This window comes from Lissotriton vulgaris, chromosome 3_1, assembly GCF_964263255.1.
Source record: "Lissotriton vulgaris chromosome 3_1, aLisVul1.2, whole genome shotgun sequence".
Classification (NCBI taxonomy): Eukaryota; Metazoa; Chordata; class Amphibia; order Caudata; family Salamandridae; genus Lissotriton; species Lissotriton vulgaris.
In genome coordinates this window covers 331,647,271-331,669,519 of record NC_141689.1, presented here as the reverse complement: position 1 = coordinate 331,669,519, position 22,249 = coordinate 331,647,271, and the positions used below count along the sequence as shown (strand labels likewise).

General features: G+C 43.4%; 1 protein-coding gene across 1 annotated transcript in view; it reads left to right on the top strand.

Moving 5' to 3' along the window:
- The window catches only part of LMBRD2 (LMBR1 domain containing 2), a 420,428-nt gene that overhangs the window by 120,007 nt on the left and 278,172 nt on the right, over nucleotides 1-22,249 (top strand). Inside the window, exon 5 of the mRNA XM_086960534.1 lies at nucleotides 7,971-8,138. Within this exon, the coding sequence (XP_086816660.1) occupies nucleotides 7,971-8,138 (168 nt within the window). The remainder of the gene's footprint in view (nucleotides 1-7,970; nucleotides 8,139-22,249) is intronic.

Genomic DNA, 22,249 nt, shown 5'->3' with positions numbered 1-22,249 from the left:
CCAAGTGGCCTAGCGTCACTTGGGTGTGCTTCAACACCTGCAATTGCAGTGGAGCTGGTAGTGAAATGTGGGGTGCAAACAAAAGAGAGTGTAAGTGTTAAAATTGTCCTGGTATTCTTTTATATAGAGTTTTAATAAAAAAGTTACTGGACAAAGATAAAAATTAAGGTTGAGATAGTAGTAGGGAAGTTACGGCCTACTTATCTCTATTTTATGTGTTGGTCGACATGTTTCTACCATTTGGGGAAAATCCCCGGTATTCCTCAGGACCAAAACAAGGAAGTGGGTGGTATGTGCCCCCTAAAAGACACACCCAGTCCTAAATCCTTGAACGACCAGAAGAAAAATCAGCTTCTGGGACGCACACCTAAAATAGAGGGTGCTGCAAAACCTGTGAAAAAGGAAAAGAAATGAATGAAATAATTACTATCCTGTAACGTAGTGCAGTGCTAGAGTGCAGGATTCGTGCAATTATTCTGGCTTTCCACAGTGGTGTTTGACACAGTGCCTTCATCGAAGCAGAGCGTGTCTACATGTGTTGTGCAAACGTGCTCTTAGATATGGAGATAAAATATCTATGGAATAAGGTCTGATTTTAGCCTTAGTGCGTGCTATATACAAAACATGCTGGCATCAAAGTCAGGGGTGCACTATGTAGGAGTGCTCATATTGTGTACCGCTGTGGATTGAGGTATGTGCCAGCTAGATAGCAGTTAATCACTTTGGTATGACCTGATCATTATTTGTGGTCAACAGAAAAAGACAAACTGGACTGACAAACATACACAACATAGAGTAATTCACAGCTTGTGAAATGGCAAACGGATGGTAAAAAAGGGCTTACAATGCTGTAGCTCAGGTCGAGCTGCATCAAGCAGGAGGGGGGCGCTATGCCGGTAACAACATAATCTAAGGAGAAAAGGATATGTTGTTGGTAAAGGGAGAGTTCCCTGTTTGGCGCTGGGCGGTGGCCTCCGTTGCTGGTCCTGCTAGTAAGGGAAGGAAAAGAATAACTTACAGTTGTTTTGGCGGGATCAGGCGGTTCACCTATTTCCCCGTGCTCGCTGCTTGGTCGCAATGAGACAATGAGGGCGTGGCGCATAAATGCGTGTGACCACTACCGGCGAAGCCTGTGTGAGTACGGGAGCCCGGGAGGGTCAAGGGTAGGCATAGTTACTGAGAGAAGCCGCGCTTGCGTGGTAGCGCGAGGCTGACTGCTGGCGGTGGGCGTGGTTGTCGCTCGGCGCCGCATTGAGCGTGATCCGGGGGTTGGCATGGAAACTGCACGGCGCCGCGCCTGCGCAGATGGAATGTAAACACTGGCAGACCGGAGGTAGCGGAGTATGCCGCCTGGTGCCGAGTGTTGGGTGATCTCAGGGAAGAGAAAGGGTTATGAGCGATCGGATTGTTGTGAAAAGGAGGTTACAGGGGGGGGGGTTTGGTATAAATGGCACTTGAGCCATTATTAAGAAATCACTCGAAACATGGGGAACTGGACGAGGGATCTCCTTGGAACCTTACTGGAGATGTCACGTGGGGCTTATAAACGGACGGAAGCAGTGTCTTCAGTCTGTAGGGCCTATTGCTCAGGGTCATAGGAGGTGGAAAAACAAGGGGGATAAATGGCACTTAGGCCAATTTTGAAAGTCACTGGAAACATGGAGAACTGGATGGATTGTGCATGATACTTCAACCATGGGTGACAATCATTGGAGAAAAGGGTGTCCTACAGCCATAGATGAAATCGTGTATAGTCAGAAAAAAGATGGTTCATCTCAGCACAGAGTTCCATGGAATATTATCATTAAGTCCATGGATGTGAGTGGAAAGTCTATATATCCATCTCTGTTCCTTTTCAAATAGGCGGGCCTGGATGTTAGGGCCCGCTTGCAGTTGTTCGATGACCGTCCACTTCATGTCGTTTGTAGTGTGGTGGGCCGTTAGAAAATGATCTGTGAGTTTAGTCACGTTCTTCTTACATCTTATTGTACTCCTGTGTTCACAGATTCGTTGTTTAATTTTTCGCGTCGTCATGCCGACATACGGTTTGCCACAGGTACAGGTGATAAGATAAACCACATTGGAGCTATTGCAATTAGTATGGGATCTTTGCTCCCATGTCTTTCCTGGTTCCAAGTTGATGGTCTTGGTATTTTCAGTGAGGTGGCATACGCTGCAATCCCCACAGCGCGAATGTCCAGTGACTGGTGGTAAACCCCATATCTGAGTTAGTGTTGGTTCCTTGGTATTGTGATTGTTTTTGGGCCTAGTGTTTACCAAGGTATTTTTTAGACTGTTCGCTTTTCTATACGAGAAGAGTGGTTTCTCCCAGTGGAATGATCCAGAGTTAATAATAGACCAAGCAATAGGCCCTACAGACTGAAGACACTGCTTCCGTCCGTTTATAAGCCCCACGTGACATCTCCAGTAAGGTTCCAAGGAGATCCCTCGTCCAGTTCCCCATGTTTCGAGTGATTTCTTAATAATGGCTCAAGTGCCATTTATACCAAACCCCCCCCCTGTAACCTCCTTTTCACAACAATCCGATCGCTCATAACCCTTTCTCTTCCCTGAGATCACCCAACACTCGGCACCAGGCGGCATACTCCGCTACCTCCGGTCTGCCAGTGTTTACATTCCATCTGCGCAGGCGCGGCGCCGTGCAGTTTCCATGCCAACCCCCGGATCACGCTCAATGCGGCGCCGAGCGACAACCACGCCCACCGCCAGCAGTCAGCCTCGCGCTACCACGCAAGCGCGGCTTCTCTCAGTAACTATGCCTACCCTTGACCCTCCCGGGCTCCCGTACTCACACAGGCTTCGCCGGTAGTGGTCACACGCATTTATGCGCCACGCCCTCATTGTCTCATTGCGACCAAGCAGCGAGCACGGGGAAATAGGTGAACCGCCTGATCCCGCCAAAACAACTGTAAGTTATTCTTTTCCTTCCCTTACTAGCAGGACCAGCAACGGAGGCCACCGCCCAGCGCCAAACAGGGAACTCTCCCTTTACCAACAACATATCCTTTTCTCCTTAGATTATGTTGTTACCGGCATAGCGCCCCCCTCCTGCTTGATGCAGCTCGACCTGAGCTACAGTATTGTAAGCCCTTTTTTACCATCCGTTTGCCATTTCACAAGCTGTGAATTACTCTATGTTGTGTATGTTTGTCAGTCCAGTTTGTCTTTTTCTGTTGACCACAAATAATGATCAGGTCATACCAAAGTGATTAACTGCTATCTAGCTGGCACATACCTCAATCCACAGCGGTACACAATATGAGCACTCCTACATAGTGCACCCCTGACTTTGATGCCAGCATGTTTTGTATATAGCACGCACTAAGGCTAAAATCAGACCTTATTCCATAGATATTTTATCTCCATAGCTAAGAGCACGTTTGCACAACACATGTAGACACGCTCTGCTTCGATGAAGGCACTGTGTCAAACACCACTGTGGAAAGCCAGAATAATTGCACGAATCCTGCACTCTAGCACTGCACTACGTTACAGGACAGTAATTATTTCATTCATTTCTTTTCCTTTTTCACAGGTTTTGCAGCACCCTCTATTTTAGGTGTGCGTCCCAGAAGCTGATTTTTCTTCTGGTCGTTCAAGGATTTAGGACTGGGTGTGTCTTTTAGGGGGCACATACCACCCACTTCCTTGTTTTGGTCCTGAGGAATACCGGGGATTTTCCTCAAATGGTAGAAACATGTCGACCAACACATAAAATAGAGATAAGTAGGCCGTAACTTCCCTACTACTATCTCAACCTTAATTTTTATCTTTGTCCAGTAACTTTTTTATTAAAACTCTATATAAAAGAATACCAGGACAATTTTAACACTTACACTCTCTTTTGTTTGCACCCCACATTTCACTACCAGCTCCACTGCAATTGCAGGTGTTGAAGCACACCCAAGTGACGCTAGGCCACTTGGGTGGGCCCCGATGATGAAGCAAGTCACCACTAGGTGGTGAGTGAGGGGTTTCCTAAGAAAGGAACAATACTTCCTGAGTTTAGACAAAAGCCTTCATCTACCCTCATCGGGTAGTACTCCTCCATATTGTTCTTTTGAACCTTGACCAAGGGAATCAGGAGTATTTCCCGTCCGACGTTCACGGACACAACTCCTTACTCTCCTACTTGTTTTCCAAGTATTAATAAGAGTGGCAGTAAAGCTCACCATACTTTTGTCTATATTAATAAAGTTTCATTACCGTGATTTTTGAGACACTCCATGGAACTGTTCCACTTCAACCAAAGTGGCCCCTCCAAGACAAAAGAAGGATCCAGGCTCTGGGTCAGGCTCCCATTTTCTTAAGGGTAGATCCACAGGTGGTTTCTGAATTCTACTGCTTCAGCACCAACAGTTTATCCTGAAAAATAAAGCTGCACCTAGATTCCGTAGGGAGGAAGATGTGTGTAAGATCTGCAACTATCATGAAAGCAGATAGTGCAACATTTTTAACTTGACAGAAATAATATATCTCTGTGGGACGTGTTGCAATTTTTTCCCTATAGTAATGATGGTTTCAAACAAGATCATAAGTGTGGCTACAGATTCCTACAATCATGTGGCTTTAGCCATGAATCCTTCATCCTGGCTATGATTCAGAGGAATACAACTTAAGTGCAGCAAGGTATTTTAAATCTACCCTTTTCATATACCACACCTTTCGGTTCTCACACTGATGAATAAATACAGTGTATAAAGACTGATATGAAAACTGTGAATGCATAGGCTTGGAAAGGAAATAGGAGTAAAATAAGCTGTGCATGTCTTACCACCCAAGGATAGTTTAACCCCCTCAGTGGTCTCACCATCACCAGTCAGACTCTTCCCTTTACTATCTTCTGTACATCACTGCAGAGGGGAAGCATCATGAAACTCCTTCAGAAGTGGGAAAGCTTCATCAAAGACAAATGAGGACTGAATATTGTGCAACATAGCTGTTCTCTGAGATTCACATAATCTCCTGCACCTATTCCTCCAGAGAAGTCTTCCCATTCCCAACAGGAAAGCTTCAACAAAAGCTTATCACTGTTCTATAGAAATAGGCTGTGAAACTAGACTCATTTTCCAGGAAAGGAAATAAACCAGAGCACAAATGCAGACATAATCTCAACTTGAGGATGGTCAACTGATGGTTAAAGAGAGAAAAATATGGATGCTGGTTCTACATCAGATCTACTATCTACTTGAGTAAGATGAATTAGATACATGCAATAAATCTTCAGGATGCATATTTCTATATTCCATTAACACAGAAATATCAGAGGTTCCTATGGTTTAATGTTGGGAATCATAATTACCAATTCAAAATCCTTCCATTCAGCCTGAAATTGTCAAATGACTTTCTCCAAGTGTATGGCGGTGGTAGCTACTGATCTGAGAAGAAAAGGAATATTTGTTTTCCCATACTTCGATTACATGTTGATAAAGGCTTCCAATGGCTCAACATGTCTTGCTTCATTTCCTGAAAACTCTGAGTAAGCTGGGTTTACAAGTCAACCATCTGAAGTCCACTTCAATACCAGTTCTGTCCATTTCCAACCTGGAAGCTGTGCTGGAAATGCAGGTGGCAAAAGTATTTACTTAGGAGGGCAGCCTGTTATCAGTCTCAACATTTTATGAATTCATCACGAGTAACTGCTATCCAGATCTCTTCTTTCCCTGAGTTCCATGGTATCCTGCATTTTTCTAATACCTCACGCTTGTCTCCACATGAGGACTCCCCAGCAGTGTCTGAATTATCAGTAGTGCCAGTACTCCCAATAGTTGTAAGCAATACAGTCTTTATTGTGGTGGTGTAAGGCAGAAAATCTTCTTGATGGAGTTCCTTATTACCAAGACATTCTGACTCAGACAATTTTAACAGATGCCTCTGTAGTAGGTCAGAAAGTTCATATGAATAATTGTTTAATAGAAGGCACATGGTCCCACAGAATTTGTACTGTATCGACCTACTAGAGTTTAGAGCAGTCCACTTGGCTCGCAGAACCATTCTCCCTGCACAAAGGACCAATATGTTGCTTGTTCAAACCAACAACAAACTATTACCTGAACAAGAAAGCGGATCCCAAATCCAGACTGATGTCTTGAAGCGCAAGGAAATGGTTTATAGCCAGAAACTTGCAAATCATAGCAGTTCACTTTCCAGGTATTCAAAATGCAATGGCAGGTTCACTTAGCAGTATCATTACTGGGAATCAAAAGTGCGACATGATGTCTTCGATGCCTATAATATTTACAACTAGGTCAGCTCATGGATGCAGAAAACAGGAAAGACCCAGACTTTGCCTGCATGTACCACCAACCAGAGAAGCAGGAGAATTCTCATTGATCAAATGGTTAGGGAAGTTTCTGCATGCATATCATCAGATACACCTGATCCCATCCATAATTATCAAACTGGCTTACTCCGGAGCAAGGATGCTCTCCATAGTGCTAGACTGGCCAGGCAAATGGCGTACACTGACCTTCTACATCTTTCAAAGTGACCACACAGGAAGCTTTTATGTCGACCAGATCTGTTCTAAAAGCTCAGAGGCCAGATCCTATTCCCAGCTTACCGTTCTTGAAGTTTTGCGGTATGGGATTTGAATGAATATAGAATGGCAATCTGGATCGCCCTCAGGACTGCATCATCATGATAAAGGAAGCCAAGCACACATCTACCAGTGCTTCCAATGCGTTCAAAAGAAAAAGGTTCTAGATCTGTAATATTGAGGATACAAATTGTTTCAACTAAGTGTGAAGAAGACGCCTGATCAGGGTTGCATTTCTCTTCATTAAATGTGCATCTTGCTGCATCACTGGTTATAGGAAACGTTCTTCACAAATCTCTTGTTCAGGGTCCTTCTAATGAAATTCTTCCTGTAAGGCATTAAAAAGGCTTTCCTGCCAGTTGGAAGACCTTCACCCCTTTGGAACTCATAGCTGTTCCTTTTAATCTAATCTTTCACATCTAATTGCTCATACTTAATTCTAATTCCACCTTGTAGCATGCTTAATGGAAGGCTGCTTTGTTAGTGGCACTGTTAGTGACATTGATGCCTTATGATCCCACAAACCATACAATGTGTTTCATACAGATAAGTTAGACATGAAATTTAGAATCTTTCCACTCCAGCTTTAAAGATCTTTACAAACTTGTGATGTAAGGAGGGAACTTAGGCTTATCTTGGTAAGACAAATGGCTTTTGCTGGTCTGACTCTATTCTTAAACTGTTTGTCTACCTCAAATCAGTTCTTTTATTTTAGATAGAATGTCTATTACGTAGTACACTGATATAAGAAGGCAAATGCATCCTTACTGGGTAAACCCAGGGATCCTTCCAATGTCTCTGATCAAACGTAACTGGAGCAGCTATCACTGAGAAGACATGATTAAAACTAGTGGAGTTTAATTCCTCAAAGGAGCACTATCGGGTTCCTAGCCTCTTTAGGCTGCAGCCTATCTTGCTACAATGCTTGCCTTGTCCCTCACTTTTATTTTAATAGGTTGTAATGAAAGTGTTTTTGGCACTTTTCTCTAGTGACTTTTCTAAATCAAAATTGGCTACTTCCAAAACAAATAAATTACTTAATTGGCATGTATAGCCTACAGTGGTCTGCCAACTTTTTATTCTTTTTAAAATAAAAATAGCTCTTCTAGAAAATAATATGCATTTTTATTTTTTAAAGTGCTCTGGGGTGGGACAATGCATTGCTTATGATGTCATTAGAGAATCCACTTAAAGAAAACTAAGATTACAGTTAAGCAACTGTTCCGTTTTAGGAGATTCGCAGCCAAGTCCTCTTTGTAAAGGTTTTGCTTATTCTGACAACGATCTGTTTCATTAGATATTTTACATTACACATTGGTTGTTCCTATAAACAAATACATTCTCCTGAATTTGTTTTTAGTTTCTGTTTTAAATAAACTTCTGTTGAAAGTCCTACTTTATTCTTTCCTAGGATTATGCTGCCTTTCATGCAGTCCTATGCACGGTCAGGAGGATTCTCTATCACAGGGAAGATTAAAACGGCATTGATTGAAAATGCTATATATTATGGCACATATCTGTTAATCTTTGGAGCACTTTTAATCTATGTTGCTGTTAATCCTGTCTATCACTTGGAATGGTAAGTAGTGGTAGCCAAGTAAATGCCCAGTTAGGTGTATAAATATGGATATGTGTTTGTCTATTTTGTTTAAATGTCACTGTCTACATTTCAGTAAGTTCAAAAATGTGTTTTTAGAATTTGTTTACTTTGAAAATATTCTTTCAGTAGTATGTTTTCTAAACCCATCATTTCAAAAATATGTTCTATTCACAATTTTTACATGAAAAGCAAACGTTTGTCTTCTTCGCAATTTGTTCAAATTATGTTTACCTGCTGGACGTTATTGACTCCCCAGTATCTCATCCTTCCTACTTCCTTTTCTCCTAAAATCATGTTAACCCTAGGCAATAAACAAACCATAGAAAACGGTTACATGATTTTCTTTCGGATGTCTTGACATTTTCACAATCCCTACCTTGTGATTCATCAATTTTTCTCTATTCAAACAGTCTGTTTGCTTGATTGAGTGGGGTTCATGACCAGCTAAGTTAAAGATGACTGCTTTCTCTTTGAGCTCACTTAATGCTCACGTTGAAGGCCCCATTTAACTGTTTGCAAGTGTGGTTCCATGGTGGCTTCTTTCTAATTGGGTAGGAATTTTGAATTTGAAAGCTAGTTCACAATTTCATATCTGCGTGTTTTCCCTTGGGGACTGCTCTTGGGGATGACACTGAAAAGTTTAATTCCTCGGTCTTCATCCAATGAGCAAGTGCTGGTGAGAAGCTGTTAGGGTTGAGGTCCGTGGCTCTCATTCCTAGCTAAACCACTGGGCTGGAATCAGTAGACCCAGGAGAGATTGTGTGGTTGGAATACTTGCAGAGAGGGGCCATCTAATATAGTTGCACGTGAACCACACATACAAGAAAATGTTTGCTGAACTAGGAAACAGCAGATGTGTGGAAAGTGTGGGTGAGGGGACAATGACCTCACGATCATTGGCTTTTCTTACCTACATCTGGATTCAAAGTGTACCTCAGCCTGGCTAAGGGTGCTTTATTTATATGGATATACTTTGCATTTTCAGCGGAGCACCCCTCCCCTCCCATATTCAGATACTAGACATGAGTCATGAGGGTTTTGGAATGTTAAAGGATGGAGATTGGTGCTTGTTCACAGCGGCTGACAGGTGGATGCACAGCAAAGAGGAATTATTCATACCTCAAGGCTTGACAGCCAAAAAAAGGACAAGGAGATGGTCAATGAGTCTTACAAAGACTCAGAAGTTACTAAAGGAGAGAACTTGCTGATATGCTAAGTTTCTGTCCCTTCATTAGGGTGTAAATGAAAAAATAAGTAACATCAGGATATTCATGGGAGTACTTGAGGTGAAGATGGAGAATCTGGTAGCTGGGCTGCAGGAATGGTATGCGCTTTAACGAAGTTAGACAGTAAGGTTCAAGTGCTGGAAAGTCAAAAATGTGTTGCAGAATACGACTTTCTTCAAGGACTGTGTGGTTGGTAGCATCAGAAAGATGGACTCATAGATGGAAGTCATGTACAATTTTAAGGCTGAATACCTAATCACAGTTTTTGGAGGTCGACCCTCAAACTGAGTGAAATTGTAATATGTCCAGAGAAGCTGGGTGAGCAATTGTTGCAGAGGGCTTCCAGACTGCCTTCAATGGTGAAAGTAAATGATTCCAAAGTAGGCTGAACTGTACTAACTGTCATATTTTTGGCAAAGCGCTGTACTGCAAATTATTTGTGACATCCTTTTACTTCTGTTCCCTGGCTGTAACTTGCCTGGAAAGGACGTGAAAATAGGTATGTTAGCTAAAGGGATTGCAGCCTACATCAGCTTTCTAATAAAACTAAATGTGACCCATCATGAAAATAATGCATCTTGCTCCAGAGATTCAATTCCCAAAGTCAAGTCAAGTCAAGTCAAAGAAAGCTTTATTTCGACCATATTGTCATAAAAGCACAAAAAATAATACAAATAAATTTTATATAATAATAAAGGTACAGATGTTAGAATAAAATGTCATCGTAAAACTAAATGTTCGTTGCAGCTATATTACATTTTTTTTTTAAAAAAAGAGTGCAAGTCCAGATTGTACAAGGTTTTCTGGCTCCACATCGAGTGCACTCCCTCTTAACAGTTCTTAGTACTAAAATAGTGCAGGTAATATTCAACAGTGGATGTGTATTCTACATCACAACAAGAGGGGTTACAATATCCCATGTTATTAATGATTGCCGTTACATTAATGTATATAAAACTCAAATCAATCGTACATAAATAAGCTTCGAGCTTTAACTGATAGCCCAAAGGCATATATTAAAAAACTAATTAAAAAAGATTGAGATATAAAACATTTAGAAGAGAAAACAACCTAAGAGAAAAGAATTTACGGAACAATATTCAAGCAGTAAAAACGTGCAGGCATAACATAGCAACATTTTGATGGCAATGGGAGCTAAGGATTTTCTATATTCTTTTTCTTTAAAATGCCCCTACGAATACACCACATCGCATAAAGAAACCTGGAAATAGCAAACACAAATAGTGTGTCTGTTTCGTATTTGAGGAGCCTAAAGACCTCAGTGTGTTATCTAATCCCCAAATTTCTGCAGAGCTGGAATACCCACTTAGACCTTGGCCTATTATAGGCGGGGCAGAAGAACAGAACATGTTGTTCTGTTTCTTCAACTGTATCAAGTTTGAGTGCTCCCTGCCAGTTATTGATAAATGCTTGAAGCGGAAGCGCCCCGTGTCTAAATTGGAGGAACAGTTTCTTTGACAAGAGTGGTTGGATACTATCAATTGCCAACTCCAACTTGTATTGCTGTTTGAAATCCAGAAATCTAGAGGTCAAGCTGCTTGAATTGGTCCGCTGGCATAATTGGGCCAATTTATATTCTCTATAGGAGACAAGTAAAGCCTTTTTGAGAATTGTGGGGCAGATCTCTTCGGGTGTTGACCACATGTTTGCCCTCCCTAATGCCTGGCAAGAATTCCTGCTATGGATTAACCATGGTAAGAACCCTGCGCCCAGGAGGGTCATAACATCCTTCAATTCTTCTCTGTAGTTGACTAGCTCTGGTGTGCTTTAGAGACAGCGGCAATTTAGAAGTGGTCTAGAGGCGACTACATCGGCTATGGGACCAATCCCCAAGTCCATCCTAAGTGGTGTTAGTGGAGTGCTCTTAGGGAGGCTCAGCAATTGCCTGAGAAATAGTGTCCCCATAGTTCTGCCCCGTATAGTGAAGCTCCCCTAGCCTTTGTTTTGTAAATTTCTGCTGGTGGACCTATCACTTTCTGAGAGCAATTTTTGTGTATTTTTAAAATGCCACCTGTAGACTGATTCAATTTAAAATCAGCTTTCTTTACTTGTGTCCCTCAGTCCATCTTATCGTTAAGTGTAATCCCCAGATAATCAAAAATGGACACCCTCTCTAGGGCCCTGCCATCCAATTGAGGGTGTGGGCAATTGGTGGTATTAGCATGGAAAACCATGTATTTTGTTTTTTGGAGATTCATCTCCAGTCCCCTCTACCTGCAAAAAGCACTGTATTTCTCAAGTACCCACTGCATACCCATGGGTGATTTAGAGAGTAGCAGCGTATCGTCCGCAAACATAAGTGCTAGAATTTTGCGGTTCGCCAACCTTGGGCGTCTTTGTCTTTCCCTGCTAGTAAGGTTTCAATTAAACCTTTTAAAAAGAGGGAGACAGTGTCCGGGCCAAGACACATCCCTGTCTCACCCCTTTCTCTACGGGAAAGGGAGCGATCAATTCACCATTTTTACCATATCTTATTCTCGCATAATTGTCCTGGTGCAGACTTTTCAGCTGATGGCAATGATGATGTGGTACTCCCATATCGAGGAGTATGTCCCATAGCTGATCTCGCTGGACCATGTGGAATGCGTATTTAGGATCCACAAATGTGAGATAGGGGGAACATCCTTTACAACGCGGATGTTACCCCGCAGTGCAGTTACGACGCGTCTTTTACAATGCAAGTCGTAACCACGACTTGCGCTGGAGGGCGCTGTATCCTAAGGAATAGTAGATTTACTATTCCAACACCTTCCCTACTGTACATAGGCTGGTGTTGGAATAGTAAATTTACCTATTCCTAAGTCCAGCACCCCTACATCGCAAGTCGTGGTAACGACTTGCGTTGTGAAAGATGCGTTGTAAAGTACCGTGATGTAATACATCGCGTGGTAACAACGAACATCCTGAGATAGAGGCTGCCACCCTCTAAAATGACAATTTTCCAATGGATCAGTTGCACTCTAAAGATCTGGTCAATAGTCAAGGTCTTGGCCCTAAATCCAGCTTGTAAAGGTGTTAATACATTGTTCGTTTCTATCCAGGATTGCAGACGGCCAAGAAGCACACAAGAAAAAGTTGTTTAGGTAACCTCTATAAGGCTTATTGGGCGATAGTTTACTTGGTTGAGTGGTGTACTTTTATTATAATTAGGAATAATTTCTGCCCCTGCCCAGGTCGGGGGCAGCGCCATGCCTTGTAGAATGGCAATAAATAATGACCATAAGTAGGGTGCCCAGACTACTTTTTCAGATCGGAATAGATCGCCAGGGATCCTGTCTAGCCCAGGTGCTTTTGCTGGAGGTAAGTTACCCAGAGCCACTGTGATCTCCTTCATTGTACAAGGGGGAGCGTTCAAATTTGGGGGATGTACTTCCAGAGTATCAATCAATCAATCAATCACTACATTTATAAAGCGCGCTACATACCTGTGAGGGTCTCAAGGCTCTGGTGGGTGGGGGGGCCGCTACTGATCGAAGAGCCATGTCTTGAGGAGTTTCCTGAAGGCCAGCAGGTCCTGAGTCTGTTGTAGGCTGGTGGGGAGAGTATTCCAGGGTTTCGCGGCGAGGTAGGAGAAGGATCTGCCGCCAGCGGTGGTTTTCCAGATACGAGGAACTGTGGCGAGGGCGAGGTTGGCTGAGCGGAGGTTTCGGGTGGGGGTGTGGAAGATGAGACGGGTGTTGAGGTATGTGGGTCTGGTGTTGTGTAGTACTTTGTGTGCGTGGATGAGGAGTTTGAAGGTGATCCTCTTGTTGACGGGGAGCCAGTGCAGGCCTCTCAGGTGGGGTGTGATGTGGCTGTGACGGTGGACGTCGAGGATCAGTCGTGCCGAGGCGTTCTGGATTTGTTGAAGTTGTCTCAGGAGCTTGGTAGTTGTTCCTGATTAGAGGGCGTTTTCGTAGTCGAGTCTGGTGGTTATAAGGGCTTGGGTGACGGTTTTTCTCGTGTCAGGAGGGATCCATTTGAAGATCCTGTGGAGCATGCGGAGGGTGTTGAGAATACTTCCCTTACATCTTCAGCTTCTTTTACAAACCTCGAATATAAGGTTTGAAAGTAAGATCTCCAGACTTCTTCCCCCAAATTTGGTGCAATAGCTGATTGCTGATCTTTCGTTTTCTAACCTCTCCCCTCGGCTCAGCATTAAGCCCGAGGCAACGACGGAGAGTGCGTGGCCTCCTTTATCCTGAGCGGGTGCCAGGTGAGGTGAGGCTCTTCCTCCCTTAAAATTGGGAGACGGTACACCAATTTTCACTGAGAATTGGACAATGTCTGTAGATTGTTAAACCACAGCACGTGAAGTAAGTGTTGCAGTAGTGCATCATAGGTCCTGACGAAAGCCTATAAAGGCTGAAACATGTCGACCAGATAACCTTCATGGTGAATAGCAATTCTTTGCATGCTATTATCACACTGCTTTTAATCATACCACCTTGATGGACAGACCTAATAAAGTTTTCTTATGACATCAAGATAGGTATTTTTAATCACTTGGATTACTTTCCTTTCCTTTTCATTTATTCACAATTTCTGAGCACTGCAACTTTGCCCTTTCAGCCTATATACTGTCATCTTCTTTGGTTGAGGGTTCAACCATTGGGTCCAAGAACAGCTAGCCTCAGGTGTGTCTTGAGGAAGAGCATATTGGACACCAGTTTCCAACGTGAAAACCCAGATGACGAAGTTCCACTATTGAGTGGGCTGATGGGTACATTTTCCAGTTTCGTATTCTGAAATCTATCTCTCAATTTCCTTTCTCCTGTGTCTTTCTTTCTTCTTTTTTTTCTGGATGTGGGACACTATTAAGGTTCCAAACAGCAATTTAAGTAAACTAAGACCTTTGGTATCTTCCGTGTGTTTAAAAAGCAATAGCTGATTGACCTTCAGATTTCCCTGTCTTAACTAGATTCCAGAAGCCTCGCATATCATGGTTGTCTAAAGCTTTTTTTGTTGCTTCCCATTTATCAATTTCCTTATTTGTTTTATATTGGACTCTGGCTTCCTTTATTCGTGGTTTGTCATTCGTTTTTTTTGTTAAAGATATTTTTATTGAGAGAATAGAAAGATAGAAACAGTAGAAGAGAAAGGGGGATGAAAGCACATAAATTGTAAATCAAAGAAGTACCCACGCAGGGGCCAATGCAAAAGGCCGAGCAGCAGTAATCGTTACAAAGGGCTGAGCAGTGTCATCACTCAGGGCAGGTCAAAAAGAGTTCAAAAAATAAAAAGTTCAAAAATCAGCCCGGAAGAGTGTCAAGCCCCCTGCGAAATCCGGAGGGGAAGGCCCGCCTTGGTATCGGGCAAGTCTATCCCAGTCAGAGGCGGAGTCGACCAAGTCCATGCACGCCTCCATGCAGTTCGGCCATAAGAAAACCAACGCGCCAAGGAAGATTATAAAAATCAAATCGTCCACATCCCCCTTCAGAAAAGAAAAACAAACCCAAACCCCCCCCCCCCCAGAGGCTCCAACCTCCCCATTGCACCCATCCCCCCCGATGGTGGCAGCCAGACAACAACCATTCACACAAGCACAGTTCACACCTGAAACAGATGCAAGGCACGTATAGTGGGCGGGCAAACCGCTGACGGCAACCCCCGAGAGAGAAAGCGGACCAGCGGGCCCCATCTGAAAGTAAAGTTCTTAAAGTTATTCCTGAAAATATCCGCCATACGCTCCACACTCAGCAGCCTCCACAACCTAGCAAACCAAAGGGACAGAGCTGGGGCCTCCCTCTTTTTCCATGCAGCAGCCAGAGTCAGTTTGGCCGCACCCAGACAGAGCCAAAGGATATGTTTGTCAGCCCTGGTTTGGTGCTCCAGAAGCGGGTCCCGAAGGCCGAGGAGCACAAAGCCAATGGAATCTGGAATCGGGTAGCCCAGGATCTCCCTAATATGAGACAGAATCTCCTCCCAATAAAGGCGTATGATGGGGCATTGCCACCAGATATGGCGAAAGTCACCCAGGAGACCACAGCCCCGCCAACATCTGTCAGAAGCGGAGGGAAAAATCTTTTTCAATCAGGTCGGATAGAGATACCAATCTAGCATGGTCTTCATATGTGCTTCTCTCAGATCGATCGAGTGATTGAATGTGTGTAGATCTCGCCAAAGATGGGACCACTCGTCGTCGGAGATGTCGCGCCCCAGATGCTCCTCCCACAACCCCATGTATCTAGGGCGAGGTGAGATAGCCGTGGTTAACAGTAAATCGTAGAGAAAGGAAATCACCCCCTTCATAGATGATGTGCGAGTAATATAGGATTCGAAATCCGTGGGGGGCCTCGTCGCAGCGTCCCGCACCTCAGGAGACAATGCCCAATGTAGCAGCTGGGCGTGCGGGTAGCGCTCAGTAGGTGGCACACCATAGTCACGCATGCAATTTTGGAAGGTGAGCGGCTCATAGCCATGAAACAGATGTGTAAGTGCGTGGCAGCCCCCCGCCTTCCACCTATCAAAGGGCCCCTCAACAAGAGCCGGCGGGAACGCTGGATTAAAGTGAATAGGTGTGAAGGGGGAAGGAAAGGAGGTCCATCGTTCATCATTAGAGACCGAGTCCCAGACCTTCAGAGTGGTGCTTGTAGGGGTGCTAATGTATGCGTTGCGAGGCCGATCCCCCTTCGCCTTCCAAACCAGGTCCCAAATAGAGCGCCCCGCCACACTCCTGTCCATGTGCAGCCAATGCTTCTCTGACTCCATTTGGGTCCATTCAGCCAACACCCGGAGTTGCGCCGCCTTGCAGTAAAGAAGCATATCTGGAAGGCCAGCCCCACCCTTCTTCAAGGGCCGGCGAAGCGTAAGAAAGGAGAGTCTAGCACGGCCCCCCTGCCAGATGTAACGCAGAACCATAGTCTTCAGACGCCAAAAGAAACCCCCGTCCAAGGGAATGGGGAGGGCTTGAAACAGATACAGAAGCTTGGGGAGCAGCGTCATCTTGACAGCATGCATGCGCCCGAGCCAAGAGATAAACATATGTCATTCGTTTTTATAGAAATTAGTAAAGCTTGCTTGGCTTCCCTGCATGATTTATTATACCATGGATGCTTGGGTTTGGAATTCAGCCTGATATTATCACTATTATGACAAGAATTGTTCCCAAAGTGTTTCTGGCTAGTTTGTATTGAATTCGGTGACATTAAACTAGAAATAAATATTTTTCTTGGGTTTCGTGTTTTGCAGACAGATTTGTGAGTCTGAATAGGTCACCGCTCGGCTAGGTGATGCTGCGATCTTTATTTGGGTGTTAAAAATCAGAGATGCTTTCCCAAGGAAGGAAAATGTATTTGCTCACATACTGTAATTGTATATGCCCTGGCTATCCAGACTAGGCTACTAGGGTCTCAGTTGTGTTTCAGAAAGTAGCATCAGTCTTTCCACCCACCAGAACTAATCATGTTGCTGGTTGATTTTCAGGGGGTAAACCTCATTTATAGGAGCACCCTTCAGCATTATCTGTACATTTAGTGGCAAGTTCACGCATTTGGTTTCCTCAGTTGTTTTAAATATGTGTTGACAGGATATGTAGCTCACAGGGCACTTCCTCTCAGCATTGCCTTGGGTTGCTCGTTTAAAGCGGGTGTTTTTTAGCAAATTTTAGCAGTGGTAAAATATCATCTACAAGTACTTTATAAACTACTCTTCATAGTACAGGTTTCAAAGCTGTATATTACGCAAACAATACAGTTGTAACATAAACTAATTTGTCCTGGGGTAATTTGTCTTTCTTTACCTAGGCTCCTTTTTCAACCCTGTATATACATTCAGAGCTTCTTTTTGAGCTGGTCAACATTAGATTTCAGGCCTCGTGTTTCTATTTGCTTGCTGCAGATGTTTAAATCCTGTGGGGCCATACAGTGTGATACCTTCCTCCGTTTTCTTTTCTTTTTCCAGATCACTGTCTTTTAGTACTCCGAGGCGTTAATGCCTCAAACAAAAGACAATAGTTGTGTATAGATATTGGTGTAAACAGGCAGTACATATATAATTCCTTCACCAATGTTTCTCCTCAGTCTTCCAGGGGCACGGTGCAGCCAGATTCCCTCGGTTGATTTATTCCTGGATACACTAGTCTTGCCTGTATTCCCCCCTTACTTGTCAGCCTGTATCTGTAGTGGAACCATTCTACCACTGGACACGTTTTAGTCTGTATTGATATGATCTGCCCAAATATTGCCCACCCTCAAGATTTTTTCGAATTTTGAGGGGCAATCTCTGAATTTATGTCACCTCTCTTGCATTCCGTTCTGTCTACCTGTCTAAATGTATTGGATGGGAACAAAGGATTGGGAGAGAAAGAAATATGTGAGTTCTAGAATGCATTGAATGTGCATTTGCTAGTTCATTGGTCCCAGACCTATGTCATTAGTTTTTTGTTAAGGGCCTGAAGTTTGTAATAGAAAGCATAAAATCAAACCTCTGATAGCACATCCAACACAGCCCGCTATATGAAATCAGCAGATGCCGTTTCATAGCATCGAAGAACAATAACAATGTCTAGGAATCCAAAGTACAAACTTCAGAGAAATATCTGCGATTCTGTGAAGGCAGTATCCATGTGATTCTAGCATTAGCTGGATTCTCGCATCTGTGACTTATTGATTCTCCCTCCCCCCGGAAAAGTGCAATTTTTTTTATGTATTCAAACACTTTTGCACAGGCCAGTTTTTCGTCTCTTGTTGGCTTTAATAGCAAGATTGTGCATCTCCTCTGATTAAATATAGCTGAACTAATCCAGATTACAGCTTCTTTTTTCAAGTAGGGAGATTGAGACAGTGGGAAGTAGTAATTGGAACACTCAGTCACATCAGGGCAATTGTTTTAACCCAAACATTTAATTTACTAATCACTTGGGTAGTCCTATAGGCTCTATGCAATATATTACATTTTAAAAATTCAAGTTTCGCACATCAGGAAATTTTATGGGTGGCATGTTAAGATTTTATACCATTTGTTTTATGTATTCCACTGCTCAAACTTGTCTCTGATTGTGCTTAAATCCTTCTAGTGAAGCCCCTGGTCTTTTCAGTATTGCTTTGTTGAGCCATGTTATCAATCTACCCCCATTTTCTAATCTGTACATTGCTTGTATGTTTTCCCATGTGGGGGTTTTGAATTCTTATTCCCCACATTTTACATGTTGCGACAAACTTTGCTCTGTATTTTAGGAGTTGTCCACTCATCAGTCCCTATTTCTCTATCATTGTTTCACGCCTGACTAGTGATCTACTATGAAACACATACCCTGTCATGGTGACTCCCCTGTTTTCCCATATTTGTTGTTTTATCTGGGAGTAGAAACTTCGATGTTTAGACAGTCCCACGAAAGGGAAATCACAGGTCATATGGTATGTCTTGCTGCATTATATATAGATATCCGTAATCACATTTTAACGGACTCAGACCAGTGTAAGTGACGTCAGATGTTCTTTTGCTTTTGGCAGTAGCAGGCTGTGCTGCAAGATAATCTGCTCTAAATCTGACCTGCCCTCACCTTTGTAAAATTGTAGCCAATTATCATTCAAGCTATCCACTGTGTCTGTGCTGCCAAATGATACCCCTCTAATTCGGGAGCACCCATACTGTCACACTCCTCCAACTTCTCTAACACCACCCATAGCTTGCTCAGACTCTATATCAGATCTCCTAGTAGCATATCCAGATACTTGAAAGCCTTGACTGATATCGCCACTGGTAGATTGGCAACATAATATAAGAGGTGGGGTAGCATGATCATTTTAGCCGTTGCTATTCTGCCAGCCACTGCTAGTGGTAAGGTTTTCTAGCAAGAGATCTGCACTCTCAGGGATTTCAGGAATTTGAGCAACTTCAAATCATAACTGGAAACTCTTGTCTTCTTTTTGGCCCATGTCCAGGTCATTGAAAATCTCTGGAACTGACTTCTCATGCAACATCTTTTACCCCAAGGCCTCCGGCCACCTGATGAAAGTCATTCATATTTCTATTATTGATACCCACTCTATATACTTCTGGCCTATGTCCATTAGCATTCATTTAGCTGCGGTTCCTCTCCCTCCATCTAACACTTCACAGTCCAGTCCTGGTCATAGTAGTTTTTGGTTAGCAATCCAAGGGTAGCGTTAGTTTTTCATGCATTTGAGTTACTTCAGTTCATTTCCTGCCTGTGGGGTCCCTATGTGCTACACAAACAAATGATGGACAGAATGCTGACTAAATCATACATTTACCCCCAGTAAAGAGATCTGGGTTAAATCCATTATTATTTTGCTCACCATGCCACCCCAGTTTAGATCCAGCCATATGCAAATCAGTCTTGACCTTGTGCCTCATGGGAACATTCCTCACCGAACTGCCAAGCCAGGCCTCTTCCTGGACCGGAAACAAACAACCTGGGACCGGTTTCTGAGTATTACCCTTCATCAGCCAGGCTAGCATGCATGAATCCAGTGGCCCAGTGAGCAAGGGACCCACATCTGGGCATACCCATCCCACTTAGGGTGAAAAGTGCTACGCAAACAAATGATGGCCAGAATGCTGAATAAATCATACATTCACCCCCAGTCAGGAGATCTGGGTTAAATCCATCATTCTTTTGCTCACCATGCCACCCCAGTTTAGGCCCAAATGTAAATGTAAAACCTGGTCTGTTCACGGAGGGTAGGCACTGTTGCAAATGCCTCAAATTTAACTTCATGTACTTGCTTTGGAGTGGGATCAACCTCATGCATTCTACTTTTCAGTATGGTGTCTCACCTCTGATGTTGGTATAATAACTAAGAAGGGGCACATGCAGCTGATATGCAGCTCAGTCTTTTTTTTTTATAGTCCTCATATTTGACAAAGACGAGCGAGATCTAACCGAAGGTCTGAACGATCTGAGCGACACGCACCTTCCAAGATCTGTGCAGCCGGGAGCCAGCCTTTTCCTACTCGCAGTTGATGAGACGTCTAATGGTTGACACCAGTAATCTCATCAACTCATTGAGCTTGTCATAATCATTGGAGTAGGCGGACATAAGCAACCCAGAGGAAAAGTAACTTCACATTCCCCTAAAAAATGTACTGGGAGTGGTAATATCAGAGACCAAGTGAAATAAAGGAGGCCCACATTTTTTCTTTCTTGTACGAACCCATCTGGCAGTCTAATCTAGCTATGTGTCTTGAAAAGCTTAACCAGTCCGCACAGGTAGGGGGGAGTACAGAGACCCACTTTAGGCAAATTTCTCTGCGTGCGGTGGTTTATAAAGTAAAAAGCAAATATGTGGTATTTTTCCCCAAGACAGTTTTATCTGCCTCCCGTACTCCAAATATAACCAAAGGAATGCTTACCTCAATGTCACGACCCAGGATTGTATTTAATACTTTACTCACATCTCGCCAGAAGGGCTGGATAGCTGAACATTGCCAAAACAGAGTGCATATCATTTGCGTTCTCCAGTTGACGTTTCAGGCAGCTTCTTCTTTTATTTCCTCGCATCATGGCAAGCTTCTTGGGAAAACAGTAGTCCCTGTATATGGTAAACAACTGATTCCTCCTGAGTGGTGCCAAGTTTACTGAAGCCCATAGTGTAGCTGCAGATACTTGCCATGAATTTTGTTTATCTCAGCCTGGCATGTCCAGTTTCCAGATTTCCTCGGCCAGGGTCCCCCGCCACCGTTCCCTTGTACCAGTGCCCAGTACCACATTGAGACGTCCTTCCTGTAGGTTTGCGTCTTCACTAAATCCTTCTCGACCTCCAAATCCACCCCGAGGTTTGACAGGGATTGCGACCAACTGGTAGTATTTTAATCTGGATACTTTGAAATCTGTGCTCTGACCAAGGGTAGCCCATGTTAGTAGCGTGCCTTCCTCCGCGAGTTGACCCCATCGTAGTAGACCATCGTTTACCAGTAGGGAGGCTAGGCTGTCCTTCAAACATAACTGGGTCCCTGGAGAGTTCCAGATTGGTGCCATGCAGCTGTAGTATGGACTCTCTAGACTTTTTTTTTTACCTGAATCCAAATTCTGCATGCTGCAATTAGGGTCGTAAATTAAATTTTTGGGGAAAATTTAGCATGACCAAATTTAAATTAAAAACCTTTGCCTTCTTATCCTAAGTTGCTTATTAGAACCCTGTATCTCTTCAGCATGTCCTGGGGGGCCATCAGCAGTCACCTAGTATTTTTTTTTTTTTAAAGGCCCAGTAATATAGGTGGAAATCCCGGAGTACTATTCCCCCCTCCAGCTTTTTCTACCTGGGTTTTTCCAGGAGATTCTCACACTCTTGCTGCACCAATTAAAACTACTGAGTTTCTCATGAAGTTTTTTTAAACCATGCCGGCTTAAAGAAAAAAGGAAGAGTGTTGAAAATAAAAGTACATTTATGGAGAATTGTCATTTTAACTAGGTTAACCCTCCCTAGAATGGAGAGCGGAAGGGGAGCGCAACTTTACAAAGGTTTTTTAATCTCTTGCATAAGTCGAGTGAAGTTGATATCCGCAATTTTGTCCAAGTCTTTTGTGACTCGTACTCCTAGGTATCTGAACTCTGTCTTATCCAGGTGTTTAAGGTGGATGGGGACAGGGTTTTTCCACGACATAGTCTGTCTTATCTTCATTTACTAGATAGCCCGAGATTCGCCCAAAGTTGCCCACTAGTTCCATGACTACTGGTAAAGATGTCTCCAAATTGGCTGTATAGATTATCAGGTCCTCTGCGTATTGGGCCTCTTTCCTATACCAGTCCACATGCTGAAATGAGGGGATTCTTTGGCATACTCTTAATCTCCATGCAAGAGACTCCAAATACAAATTAAACAACATCGGTTAAAGTCTCAGCCTTGACGAGTCTCGTATTTATCCTAAGACTAGTGGTTAGGGAGCCGTAGATCAGTA